The sequence below is a fragment of the Helicoverpa armigera genome, chromosome 12, assembly GCF_030705265.1.
Source record: "Helicoverpa armigera isolate CAAS_96S chromosome 12, ASM3070526v1, whole genome shotgun sequence".
Taxonomy (NCBI): domain Eukaryota; kingdom Metazoa; phylum Arthropoda; class Insecta; order Lepidoptera; family Noctuidae; genus Helicoverpa; species Helicoverpa armigera.
Genome location: NC_087131.1, coordinates 3,908,916 through 3,923,408, shown reverse-complemented (window position 1 = coordinate 3,923,408; position 14,493 = coordinate 3,908,916). Strand labels below are relative to the sequence as shown.

Genomic DNA, 14,493 nt, shown 5'->3' with positions numbered 1-14,493 from the left:
TAAGCTTCTCCTAAAGTAAGTAGACAATGAATTTTCATAAAATAGGTACCTAATCTTTCACAGTTGAGAAAATAGAGAAGTTCTTTTAAAAACTAGAGAGAGGCTATTTCAACCGAAGTTTGCCTGACAATTTAAGCAAAAAAGGTCTTCATAAGCAAAGCCGCCGCGTGAAGTAAAGCCATTTTGCAAAGTATTGTTTTGTCCGTGGACGCATGATTACTCTGTCAATAACATGCTCTTTTTTCACAACAAAATCACTGGAGTTCTCACAACTCTCATCGCATTTTTCATTTTACAAAGCTGCAATTCAAATCAGTTTTTGTCGTTTCGTAGAGGCCAGCGGCATAATGACAAAATCTAATTTGAAATTTGAAAAACTTTTCAAAATTGCAACAATGTCTATGCGCTTAAATGGATCGCATCCATCAATCATACGAGATACACGGTGGTTCATTAAATTTTCTATCATAATGATAAATACATTCTGCTGCTGTCTATTTCTTATATATTCTATATGTTGTCACGACATTAAAACTGGTAAATTTTCTGAAGCCAGCAAGAATGGTACTATGGTTATCGTTTCAATTACGATCACTCTTAAGTACATGGTGCTCCTGTATCACCAAGCTTCGATAAGAGAAATAATTAACATCATGGAGGAAGACTACCGACGTGCACAAGATACTTCAAAAGAAGACTTGGATATAGTAGTGCGTTATGCTGAAAGAGGCCAAACCGTGTGCAAGTTTTGGCTCGTGTTCGGTTTCGGCACTAGCGCCATCTTCCCCATAAAAGCTTTTATTCTAATGGCTTATTACACTTGGAAAGACAAGTTTGTTCTCGTACCTCTCTTCGACCTAACATACCCTCAGCCAATAGAAGCTTACAAAAATGTGACTGTAGTTTTTTGGATCTTGTTCGTAGTCACTTTCGTGTTTGATGTTTACGCGTCTTCAATGTACGTTGGGTTCGACCCTATGCTTCCCATATTTATGTTACATACGTGTGGACAACTTGACTTGCTCAATCTTCGCATCAGTAAATTATTTGTGGAAGCCGAAGATCGTGCAGAAATAGAAGAAGGTTTAAAGAAAATCATTTGCAAACTTCAGGATCTTTACAAGTATGTTTTCATTTTCGTAGCACAAAGTTTTACGTTAGAAATTATTTCACTTAATTATTATTTATTTGCAGATTAGTAGATCGCGTCAAAAAGAACTATTCCATTTTATACGAATACAACATGAAAGCGACTACATTTTTACTGCCACTCACTATGTTTCAAATAGTCGAAGTAAGTAAATTAGTCGATAAACAAACACTTTTGATTCGTTAAGTTCCGAATAGGTTCTTCCAGGTAACTAAATAATATTTATTCGTTTTAATGAAAGCTACTTTTTTTTTCAAAGCTATAAAACACAGCTGCTAAACATGAAATAATTCAACTGCACGTGGAATACAAGATGAATTTATACACAATAAATTATAATTAATTCTTCCAGGAATTGCGAGTTAAACGGATAAACGTCGAGTTTATTTCATTCTTTGCTGCTAGCATTTTACATTTCTTTATGCCTTGCTATTACAGCGATCTTCTAATGGAAACGGTAAGACTCTGCCTGCATATTAAGATTTTATATTCCCATATTACAGTCATTGAATAGCAAAGGGCTTATTATAAGATGAAGCTAAGATTAATTAATTAATCAAGATGAGCTCCCATAAGATATTCCTTTAGTGGCCCGACTATTTATTTAATGAGGATATCTCCATAACCATGTTAAGTCGTCGATTCCATTAAAGTAAGATTTTCCGAGTTAGAAAATCTGAGAGTATAGTACATAGAAACTTGTTGTGAATTGTGATGATCAGATATGCAAGAGCTCCATGTAAGATACTGTTTATTCAGTTGCATTCGGCTACATTGCAAACCCGTGTCGAAGCTCTTATCGATGTTTACTTGTCACCCATTTTCGTATTTTCCCACTATAAAAAATCTTTGTTACCGTATAAGCGTAGAAATTACAAAATTTTGTTTGTTACAGAGTGAAAAATTTCGTCAAGCAATATATTCGTGCAGATGGGAGAAATGTTACGACAAGCGCATACGACAAATTGTATTGTTCATGATGACGAGAGCCAGAATTCCTATGGGAATTACCACGGTGTTCTACGTGATTAATCTCGACACCTTCGCCGAGGTACGTAAGCCAATAAAATTCTTCGGGGCCAGTCGCATCAGGTAGTACCTATTGTTATTTTTCTCATATTAGCAGTAGCGTTGTAAAATAGGTATGTACATTATTTTATGGTAACCTGTGTCTCAGCAACGTTCGTGACCAAGAAAACTTTATAAACCTATTTTATTAACCGATTTCCCGTAAAGGAGGAGATTGCCCATTTGGATGTTTGGAATAAACTTTTATTTGGCAGATTAGTTTGGCATATTTAATCTTTATAACAACTTTTTTACAGATGTGTCGCCAATCCTACGGAATATTCAACTTAATGAATGCAGCTTGCGAATGAAAATCGCATGATGTTTTAATTATGGACTAAACACCGGTTCAAGAAAGAAGCACACCACAGCTTTGTCATAGCACGCTATTAGCAATTTTCATTAAATAAGAAAAACTCTTACCGCAGGATCAAATTAACCATTTAAATGTACGACATAAATACACTGTACCTATTCTATTATGATAATTCACTCTGGACGCAATAAATTCCTTATCGCACAATTAATTTTATTATTACTCATCCATTGTCATAATTGGGCATAAATTCGGTAGAAATCCAATTACACAGGGCTATTAAAAAGGATAAGCATATCTGCTTGGATGTTTTCAAACGATAACAGGATTCCTGAAATAATTATTTCCAAGCAACAACCTATATGCCTAGGTAATGAAATCCGTGCTGCTAACTAAAAAGGAAAACTCGATATTTTCAAGGCATGATGACAGGTCGCCAAAACTAATTCTAGGCTTCAAGTAAGTTGGAGTTTTGCTAATGCCCTGTAGGCATGGCAGAGTTGCTTTAACTTTATCCGTTTTATTACTTGCTAACTCGTTTGTCGACGTAACGAAAGTCCCGCAGATTATAGTCAATGTATATTCATTAGCATTTGCTAACGTTGTGGTGACATAGTAATTATTTCTCGGCGCTGCTCAGGATAATGCTAGCGTAATGAGATTCTGTAGTGGGTAGCCGACGAAACAGTCCACAAGGCAACACCAAGCCAAAACTTTCTCTAAAAGTAACACTGTGTTCATATTCTTGTGGCCCTATTGTGTAAAAGTACCTACTTAATTACAACTTTCCAGATTTAGACTATCAAGTTAAGTTTGAGTGAGTAAAGATTCGTTTTTAATATTTGGAATTTGGTTCCGGTGTTTTCAACTTGTGACTATATTTCATAGCTTAGAGAAGCCATGGAAGAGTTTGTATTGTTTTATTTCTTGTACTTACAAAACCTCAATTATTTGTTAGCTACGTAATTATCGCATAAAAATTCTGCAATTTTTGATTGCATTTAAATTCAAAACCTCTTATCTAAAAAGCTAAGTAAGAAAAGAAAGCGAGCATTTTTATTCAGAACCTGGGATTTAGGTTCTGTTATTTCTATCGGTACTGAGCACGATATGTACATTACAGTATTATTGTATCAAAATTACCCCTTTTGAGAACAGGAGTAGGAGTACTCCATATAGTGCTGCCATAAATACAGCCAAATTGAAAGCAATATCCTCCCGCTATACAGAGGTAGTCGCGTAGATAATACTCGGAGTGACGCTGAGCTAGCTAGTTCTCTTGCAAACCGTCACAAAGATTTCGTACGTAGTACCAATGTATTTTGCGATCTACGTACCAAACGGACGTTTTATTTTGTGCTTTATTGCGCTACATATGTTATAGGCTAGGTACTTACTTACCTAGAATTACTTACAAGAAAAATAAACAAAGGGCGGATAAAACTAATATGTACTTAATATTATTCATATGAATATTTCTGATACATATTAACGCAAAATTTATGAGAAATAAATATGTATTATCCCATTAATTATTTACTGTCAGGGTGATACGTTTATATAAATAACACCATCGTCAAATTCAGCGCCTTTCACTGCTTAGACCGTTTAATTGAAGCCATAAAAGTATACCGAAGCCTCTATTATAATAAAGTAAACCAACACAGGTGAGGAAAAACGCCTGAAAAAATAACCTTGACCTACGGGCTCATCCGACACATTGGTTTCCGATAAATAGGTAATCTATTTAACCTTGGTCAACATGACAGCATTAACGTGGGTGTTAGAGCTGAGCAAACGAATTTAAAAACGACGTGAAAGTATGGAGTGTGAATAATTTTATGATAAGAAACTGCATATTATAATAACCTGAAGCGCTTAACATGTAAACAGTTAAAATATTCAAGCTAAATATTAAGTAGCTTGCCGACGAACGCTTTTATGGCCACTTAAAATGCTCCACAAAGATACTGTTATAATAAGCAGACGTTTTTGTTTGTAATACGCTGCTCTGGCACAATAAAAGGAGCTCCAAATATGTGCCATTGCTCAAGTTTCACTATTTATTGCTTCCCATCATGAAGTACTCGTTCTTCTATGAAGATTGTTTCTTATCTTTTGTGTATTTGCATTTTTGAACCGCTTAGGTAACCATGTTCTACGTTGACTGAATCAGTCATGAAATCGAAAATCTGTTTCATATATTTTTTATATAATAAAGTTAATAAAGTTTTGATTGCTTGACTATTAAGATTTTCAATGATGATTTATTTACACTCATAGGTTTGTAACTCTATCAATAGCGAAACTAACACGCATTTCTAGTATCCGCCAAGTTTTCACTAGGACATATATGAAATTCAATGAAGTTGCAAAATGTTTCGCAGTTGTTTTGCTTTCGTCCGAGTAGTGGCAACACTTCTGTATAATTAGGCTATCAAAACATCGTTAATTTGATACTTTCAACTTAAGATTTAACCGTATTACAAAGTGTCCCTACCTTAGTAAAGGACTACGGGTGTCCTTATTTTACGACTGAACAAAGTATGATTTTGTTCGATTTATGCACAATAATTTTATTTTACGGCGTTGTAAAAATGTCGAGTGTCCTTCTTCAGTCCTTACTTCACCGCTTCATGTTGGACATTCAATCATTTTTAATATTAAATCTACATAGTTTATTTTACGTCCCTTCATTTTACAGCAGTATAAAAAGTATGCACTTTTTTATTTAATACTCATTGTGTTTTGATAACAATGCTTTTTGCAATAAAAAATAAAAACAAATAAACCCATTTGATTGAAAACTAAATGTGTTTCACGTTTAACTCATACATTGTACCTAATTTTAAAAATTACATCGGTTTTAATCAAATAAATGGCAAAACTATTGGATAAAAGCTTGAAAGTCTTTTAATCACTTAAGCTTTATAAAAACTACGAAAGCCCTAAAAATTACTAACCAAAAATAAATCTGAAAGATTGTTTTTTAATATAGAAAATGTTTATGAAAAAAATACAGAATACAAATATGTTGGTAAAAAAACCTACAGGTATCGTGGTTTTTCAACATTGAATGCTGCAAAATAATTTTATATTTTAGTGTAGGTATTTATATGTATAGGTACATAATACATAGCATACATAATACATACTACGTACCTGTCTATACCATCGAGCTTAGAATTATAAGGAGACGCCGTTTTGATATTGACGTATCTATAGTTATATAAATATGAAACAAACTATGCAACATAGTTCTGTCTCACTCTTTCTAAGCAGATAAGTGTATTTGAAAACAGGGACAACAATATTTTTGTGATTGCGTAAAATGGTGACATTTACTTTTGAAATCCTTCTGCGTGCCATATCTGGCCATATATGTCATGGTAGTTGTGCTGTCAAATAGGTGCTCTTCGTGACTTATTTTTGCTATTTTATAGAATATCACTCGTGTTTACTTTTAAGACTTTACTATTTCAATAGTGAAATAATCAACGAATATGCCTATGTGTTGTATTGTGAAGTGTGGTGCTAGGAAGCACCAAAATCAAGCTGGATTGTCTTTACACAGGTTAGGAACCTATTTTTGCTAGAAACTACATAAAATAATTCAGATTTTATAAAAAATATGTTACGGGAACATGAATTGATGGTGAAAGTACTTATATTTTGGTTTATTTCTGTATAAAAACCTATATTTAGAAATAAATGTTGTTTACAATAACATGTTATATTGGCATAGTGCTGTGCAGTTGTCATAATAGTATCGATATAATATCCACTTAATAAGTCTGCTTTTACAAATTTTAACATCAGAACTTACTGTCCCTAAGACACTGAGCCCTCAGAGTTGTGTATTATTTTCAACAAAACATCAGTTAAAAACATTTTGATTAAAAAGGCGTATTATAAAATTCAGGATTTTAAAGACATATTTTATTGAAAATAATATGTTTTGCCTTTTTATTTTCACATGATGCTTCTACGGCGACCACGGGCACGGCAGTGCTTCCGCACAGACGAGCAAATCGGAATGCAAGTTGCAATATTTGCTTGAGAACTTAGTTACCGAGTATAGATTTCGAATTGTATAAATATTTTTTTCTTAGCACTAAAATTGTTTTGTACAATCGATTAATACATAATTAGCTCCATTTGCATTATATAACTTTCTCATGAATAGCTTGAAAACGATTTTAAATTATTGTATTTTTTTTAAGAGAGTATCTCCTTATGGCGTTTCTTGCGGATTCTTCTTCATAGGACCGAATCTTTGGCACCCTGCAACTAGTCTGACGTGAAAGAACTTTCATAGGGCTATTTGAAATAATAAATAATTACTTTGCCTGTTTTTTTTTTTCAAAGGTAACACCCTACTGAAATGACTCCTCCCATTTGGTTGATGTTGTTGAGGTTATTAGTATCAGTGAAGTTAATGTGATAGTTAGTTCTATGACGAAGAGATTATTTATACTCGGTTATTTTTATGCACCCAGTAAGACTCGTAGGTACATACTTCTAACTAGAATACAATATCGATATTTGTTGAATCCGGTAGCGGTACAACCCTAGTAATGGCAGCCATTTTAGTTACGACTGCAGACTGACAGTAGGTGTGCACGTTTTTTTCGTGACATTTCCTGTCCCTATAGTTATATGTCAATGGTCTATACCCTCTAAAATAAATCAGGTTAGGTGTAGGTATATTTTTTTGAAATCCAAATAAAAGAAAGGAGGTTGTTAATTAAATGGTATATTTAGTACTTGTTTAGGTTTTTTATGTTTAGTATCTACTCGAGACCTTTGTCGATTTCACCAATTCTTTTTTTACATAAATGTGAGTAGGTACTTTCTATGTTTGTATCACTATCTTCAGGGCAGAATTTTATTAAATATTTTATTTTAGTATCATGTTCAGTTTCTTTTCAAATAGTTTTAAAACACTAACCGAAAATTTAAAAAAAGACGTAACACTAAAAGAATAATAAAAATACATTTTCAGTGTTTATTTTTGCTCCTTGTTTACTTACAAGATTGCAGAGATTATAGACCCGAGCGTAAATTGGCACTAATTAAGCTCGGTTTTCACGGTATCCTAAGCTAACAATAAACACGCAGATTTAAGAGATTTTTATCTCAAGTGCCTACGTGCTCACACAATCAGTGACAATGAAAAAGGTAAGGACAAAATTCAAGCAAGACCGCCCGTAATACTGGTATGTAAATATTTGAACAATCTCTGTCCGGGAACACTACGCAGCTCAACTATGAGAATTATTCATTACATTACCACGGTTCCTTTGTTCAATGGAAAAAATCAAAACTAAAATTTTTAGGAGAACCCTTTTTACTACTTCAAGAAGCAGATTTCAGCCTTTATGTATACGTATAACATTACAGTCATATTCTACAGTTATTTACATATGAACCTAAAAGAACTTACGAGTAGTCACTTAATTTTAAGTGCGCTTTGGATTTTCTACTGCATATTGCGTAATTCTACAGACTTACTTTAAATTATTATATTCTTATTCGAAATATAAGATTTCTTTGAAAATCGTCATTGGACCCAAGTATCCCATGTATAGTTGAAACGACTGGGAGCGGATAATGGATTCCTATAAGTCACCTTCTTTCGAGGAATTCTCTTCGACACCTCCGCTTGCAGCAGAGCTTGCATGCTCAATACTAAGTGCGGATAAGAGGCGGATAATTCTGTCGTTTCACAGGGATCCTCTCTTATGTTGTAAAGGCATACCTTGCCTGAAAATAGTACACAATTATCAAAAAAATATGATGGGAAAAGTATGCTTACTTACCAATAATAAAATGTTTTAAAAGAAACTCACCGACACCAGGAAAACATAGATCAGTCGGAGGTGTGTCACATTGTACTATTGTATTTTTTCGTAGACTCAAGTCATGTATGTTAAAAGGCTGACCAATCAAGTCAAGTACTCTATACATGGTGCTGTCCACAATGGCATCGACATAACAAGGAGGTTTGCCAATGAGGCCAGTAAGATTAGACCCTTGATATGTACAGTAATTTTGAATGACTTCCCCGGTCAAGAGCTTGTAGTCACCGTATATAATCGAAGCATATCCGACCATGTCATCTATTTCGTACATCGTAATTCTTTCAGAAGGCGAGTTTGAGTTGATACTATCCCACTGATTGATCCCATCAATGTCTGCTGGCGTTTCTATACCAGCAGCACTCAAAAGTGTGGGCAACCAATCTATGACGTGCATGTACCCGTCCCAGTAATGACTCGTGTTGTTCAAGTTGGCACTCCACAATAACCCGACAACCCTTAGACCGCCCTCGAATGGTGACATTTTAATTCCTCTCAGTGGATAATTGGACGCGAAGTTATTGAACTCGCCGCTTGTCATGCCTCCGTTGTCAGAAACGAACGCTATAATAGTGTTATCTAAAATTCCCTTTGCATATAAAGCTGCAACTATATCACCGACACTGTCATCTAGTTTTTTTATCATGGCTGAAATTGAAATTATCTAAGTTATAATAAGTTTGATGAGTATGCTAAAAACAGCGAATCAACGCTGGTGGAAAGTAGTTAATAACAATTGATGAAGATCTGGGACTATTATTACCTGCAAAAATCCTTCTCTGCGGTGACTCGACGTATCTCATCTCTCTGACGGTTTCGTGCGGAGCCTGCAGAAGCGCTCCATCGTTACTGGCGTGCGGGGCGTTGTGCGCGACCATCAAGAATAAAGGAGACGATGTGTCGTGCTTGTTTATTACTATTAAGGAAATATATAGTTTAAAAAAACCGATTCGTTTCTTAGCTAGTCATGTATTGTCATCAGACAGAACTCAGAGAGTGTTAAAAATATTTATTATTTAAAACTTATGGGTAAGGATAAAAAAGTATTAGGATAAAAAACATAACTCCATGAGGGCCTCTGCAGTGGCAAATATAAATCAATGATAACGTGTTAAGCCAATATAATTGATAGTTGGATAGAATGGTTTGTATTCATAATCCACGTAGGTACTACATACATAGGTGTACAAGAACTGATCTTGTTTGATTGTAAATCTATGGAAGATACAATACGTATTTGAAGAGGTCTACATTGTTACGTTCCTATTGAATTGATGGAATTATAGATTTCAGATTCCGCATAGGAAGATTATTGTGTATTCTATGTATGCTAAATCTCGATAAGTAGGATTTGTTTTATTGTTAGTGAACAAATACCTAATTGCAGTATGTAATCTCTCTATTATTTCGATCAACAAAGCATTATAATCACAGCTTAAGTAATATTTGACGGATTTTCCGATTAAAGGCCACATTATGCTTTAAAAATGGATACGATAAAAGCATGAAATCTGTTAGCAGATTAATTGCAAACATAAATAATAGCTTTGTATATGATATATTGGTAGTTATTTTATGTAAGTGATGTAATACAATAAGTGGGTATATAATGTACCTACACGTGATTCTGAGCACAATTTATTATTTATTAAAATAACATTATCTTATCTGTCACGTCCCTATTGTCTTCTACTAATTACGCGCCTGCAATAATTCTGCATGCACATGCATTATTTTCGATTATCAATATCATTATATTTATTTTATTATATTATAATGATATAATATTCACATAATAACATCAAATGGTGTGATTTACAGCAGAAAATACATACCCCCTTGTATGTATCTATCACATTATTAAGTACTTACAACGTAAATCATCATCATCCTCCGAGCCTTTTTCCCAACTACGTTGGGGTCGGCTTCCAGTCTAACCGGATGTAGCTGTGTACCAGTGCTTTACAAGGAGCGACTGCCCTGCCTGACCTCCTCAACCCAGTTACCCGGGCAACCCAGTACCCCTTGATTAGACTGGTGTCAGACTTACTGGCTTCTGACTACCCGTAACGACTGCCAAGGATGTTCAATGACAGCCGGGACCTACAGTTTAACGTGCCATCCGAAACACAGTCATTGGTGTCTAAGATATACTTAGAAAGTACATACAAACTTAGAAAAGTTGCATTGGTACTTGCCTGACCTGGAATCGAACCCGCGCCCTCATACTCGAGAGGTTGGTTCTTTGCCCACTAGGCCACCACGACTTTTTTACGACTTACAACGTAAATATATAATTAAATTATAATTTTAAACTTACTTGATGTAGCCTGTTCTGTATAAACGTCTGTGATGTAACCCTCCACATCCCAAGCAGGAGTTTGGTTTTTAAATAAGGCTAACCCAGCAACTCGACCGAGTTTGCCCCACTAAAAACAAGTTTGTCAATAAATAAAAAAAACAGTATTATAGAAATATAATTTTGTGGACTGTAGCATAGTTTATAATAAGATTAATATGCTGCCGTTGACCCGTAATTTACAGTTATTTGTATTGAAGTGGTGTCAGAGTTAAACTCGGTGCATTGCGCCGAAACATACACCAATATTCAGATAAGACTCTGATATGTTATCCAAATTATTAATATATTATGCGTTATGTATGCCATATTAATTTTAAAGAACTTAATGTTAAACTACCATGTGGATTTATTGTTGATATGATAATGTGTAACCCTAAAACTTACGTCTTCCTCATAACTGTACTCATAATAATCCAAATATCCTCCTCTGTGTCCAAAATGGCTGTCGAAGCCTCTCTTGGTTGGCAAATATTCCTCTCTGGATGAACCAACGTGCCATTTACCCACTATATGGGTAGAATAACCAGCATCTTTTAAATACTCGGGTAATATCGTTATACTAGTTGGCAGACCCCGATCTTCACTTAAGACGAGAGGATAACCTTGCATCCCTAAAGAGGAAAAAAGTCCAGTTTATCAGGTATCTTTGGTAATATTTGATTCGATAATTTTAATGTGTTATAAACTCATACGTAGGAGTCACGATAATTCAGACTATACAATAATACCTACATATAGGTAATCAGACTTGATTTGTTTTATTGTTAGTTAAAATCCGACTTGATTGTATGTAGGTACTAGCTGGTGCCCGCGACTTCGTCTGCGCAGGTTTAGTATTTCGAACAATATGTTTACAAATTGTAGCCTATGTGTTATTCTGATGTATAAGCTATATTATTGTAAGTTCCATTAAAATCCATTCAGTAGTTTTTGCGTGAAAGAGTAACAAACATGCATACATCCATACATACAAACTTTCGCGTTTATAATATTAGTAGGATTATTGTATTGCCTGAATTATCGTGACTCCTACGTATGAGTCAAGTCTGATTATATGTAGGTACATATGTACATATTATCAAGTTTGGGAAAATACAGTTACTTACTGATTAATGAGTTCATATTTTTAAAAAAGTTTGTTTTTATGATGATGATGATGTCCTCCTAGCCGATTATAGGTATTATCGGCTACGGCGGCTGTTCTCATGTAAGGAGATCAGCCAATTGCGCAAGACATACAGTGCACAAGCATTTGCGCAGACACAGGTGCACTCACTTACTATTCCTTCACTCTCTTAGCCTGATGGGACGGCAATCCGACACGACCGGAGAGAGATCAGGCGCAGGACCGATATTTACGTGCTCTCCGATGCACGAACGGACGGGTCTTTTTTATAGTGGTACAATAATAATTATATATTTGTGTACCTTAAAAAAAATTGCTTACCTAACTTATAAGAGTATTTGCCAGTAAGAAGAGCTGATCGCGAAGGCGTGCACATAGCATGGCTGTAGTACCGTCCGAGTGCAACACCCGAATATGCTAACAAGTCAATGTTAGGCGTTAAGGTTTGATCTGATCCATGGAAACTGACATCATTCCATCCCTTGAAATAAAAATAAATGCTTCGTAAGGTAATGGCGTCTCATTTTTACGGCTTTTTATCAGACCACTCCAAATTAACACTTTGTGACTGTTCCTTAGTTTTCATTTTATAATATTGCTTGTTTTACAAAGATAGCTTATGTAGTTATAATGTATCTCTTTTATTATGTATATTTTTGTTGTATAGTTAGAATAGAAATTAATTAATTTCCTAATACAAATTCAAGATACCGTTAAAAAGGTCGTATGCTTAATCACAATAGGATAATTAATAAATCAATTATTAATGATAAGAATTAAGTACATGAATGGGCAGATATAGGTAGGTCACGTTTAATTGATAAGATTTTTATTTTCAGAGATATCACACTATAGTGCTGATTATAAAAATAACAGTAAAATATTAAATACTAGCTGGTGCCCGCGACTTCGTCTGCGCAGGTTTAGTATTTCGAACAATATGTTTACAAATTGTAGCCTATGTGTTATTCTGATGTATAAGCTATATTATTGTAAAGTTTCATTAAAATCCATTCAGTAGTTTTTGCGTGAAAGAGTAACAAACATCCATACATCCATACATACAAACTTTCGCGTTTATAATATTAGTAGGATAGGTATTTACTGTGAATAGTAAAATTATTTATTTACAAAACTATAAATGGGTATTTTTGAACTTACCAAATCGTCTGCTATTATAAATACAATATTAGGACGATTTGCCTCACATGATAGAGTTTCTATCATCAATAAGAGAATTACCACATTTATGACCACCATCCTAGAAACTACAGACTGAACTATGTATTCACTTGTTTCTTTTCTCAATCTGTATAAACTAGTCACTTGATTAGTTGAACTATTCGCCTATTCTACATAACAGTATCTCCGCGCAGCTATCGTACATTCAACTTTTGTCTAATTGTTTAATAGATATTATTGAATACGTATTTATCACTAAAATGGCACGAGTGTTCAGTGTTGATGTTTAGCACTGTGTGAACACACAAGTTCACACGATTCGTTATTCAACGATATCATATTTTAGCGCAGCTACTTGGACTAATAACCTATTTTATAACCTGCTGGCAGATTCAAGTAAGTCACCGTCAAAGTAAGAATCCGAATGATAGGTGAACTTTCATCATATTGGTTTCCCAGATGCTGCAAAAGTTTTCTATGAAAATCCCACTGTTTTCTACTCCATTATATTATCTACTTATCGACTACGCTGCACCGCATTTATTCAAAATTGAAGAATATTCATACTCACAGCACAGATGACCTTAAAGTGCAGTTGCATACGTTTTAATATTATTCTGGTGGCTGATTTACACAGTGAGTGAAATAATCTTTAATATTATTAAGATACCAAGTGATATCTGAAGATATGATCGAGATCGTCATAAAATTTAAACTATCATAGTTAATAAAATAAACATATTACTCCGAATTACAAAATTGTCTGATTTCAGATTTGCCAGTATCATGCCAGCTAATGTGCTAACCGGATTACCATATTATTTTTGTTCGTTTTAATAAACTTACCTATTTAAATATGCAAGAAAACAAATAAAACACTGGAATATATTTATAATAAATTAGCATAGCAAGAAAACGACTCAGACTACAAAATATTAACAAGTTATGATTTTAACACAATCTTACTTCCACTATATATATTTTTTTTTATATTAGAATGTTTAAAACTTTGTGACCACAAAATTTTAAAGGCAGCTCAAACATCGACCTGCCCCACTTATGTAAATTGCTACGGCAGATTTTTAAGTATATATCAGATGAGCGGGAATCATTCAATAGAAACAAGATTAGAATCTCAAAGAAAAGCAAAAATAGGTACTTAGCTATGTGGAAAACCTAGCTCTAACCGATGAAAAATAGGTTGAACCGAACATTGGCCATGGGCGTACGTGCAGCCACCTAGATGTAGCCGCACTTAGGCTTTAGCGTAACCTGTACATCGATAGGATTTTGATAGTAAGAAAGTATGTTACGGTTTTTGGATTGACGCTATCATCACCATCCTGTTTACACTAGCTATAGAATCTACAAATGATTGGGCCGAAATTGCTGGTGCTTCACTCACAGATTGCCAATCTATTCCTATCT

General features: G+C 34.3%; 2 protein-coding genes and 1 long non-coding RNA gene across 3 annotated transcripts; 2 read left to right on the top strand and 1 right to left on the bottom strand.

The window, feature by feature from the left end:
- LOC110374613 (odorant receptor 67c) lies at positions 1–3,135 on the top strand. Its single transcript, XM_021332404.3, has 5 exons — positions 1–1,123; positions 1,195–1,294; positions 1,503–1,607; positions 2,046–2,201; positions 2,476–3,135. The coding sequence occupies exons 1-5, from the start codon at positions 213–215 to the stop codon at positions 2,527–2,529; spliced, it is 1,326 nt and encodes a 441-aa protein (XP_021188079.3). The 5' UTR covers positions 1–212; the 3' UTR covers positions 2,530–3,135.
- Positions 3,136–5,436: 2,301 nt separating this feature from the next.
- On the top strand, positions 5,437–6,888 carry LOC126056427 (uncharacterized). The gene is made up of 2 exons (XR_007512053.2): positions 5,437–6,108; positions 6,544–6,888. It is a non-coding gene; the product is annotated as an uncharacterized LOC126056427 (long non-coding RNA).
- Positions 6,889–7,528: 640 nt separating this feature from the next.
- Positions 7,529–13,453, bottom strand: LOC110374783 (arylsulfatase B). The gene is made up of 7 exons (XM_021332659.3): positions 13,045–13,453; positions 12,205–12,364; positions 11,142–11,368; positions 10,716–10,824; positions 9,159–9,311; positions 8,387–9,043; positions 7,529–8,300 (listed from the first exon to the last, which is right to left on the bottom strand). Exons 1-7 carry the CDS (start codon positions 13,141–13,143, stop codon positions 8,098–8,100), a joined length of 1,608 nt encoding a protein of 535 aa, XP_021188334.3. The 5' UTR covers positions 13,144–13,453; the 3' UTR covers positions 7,529–8,097.
- Between the last annotated feature and the right edge of the window lie 1,040 nt (positions 13,454–14,493).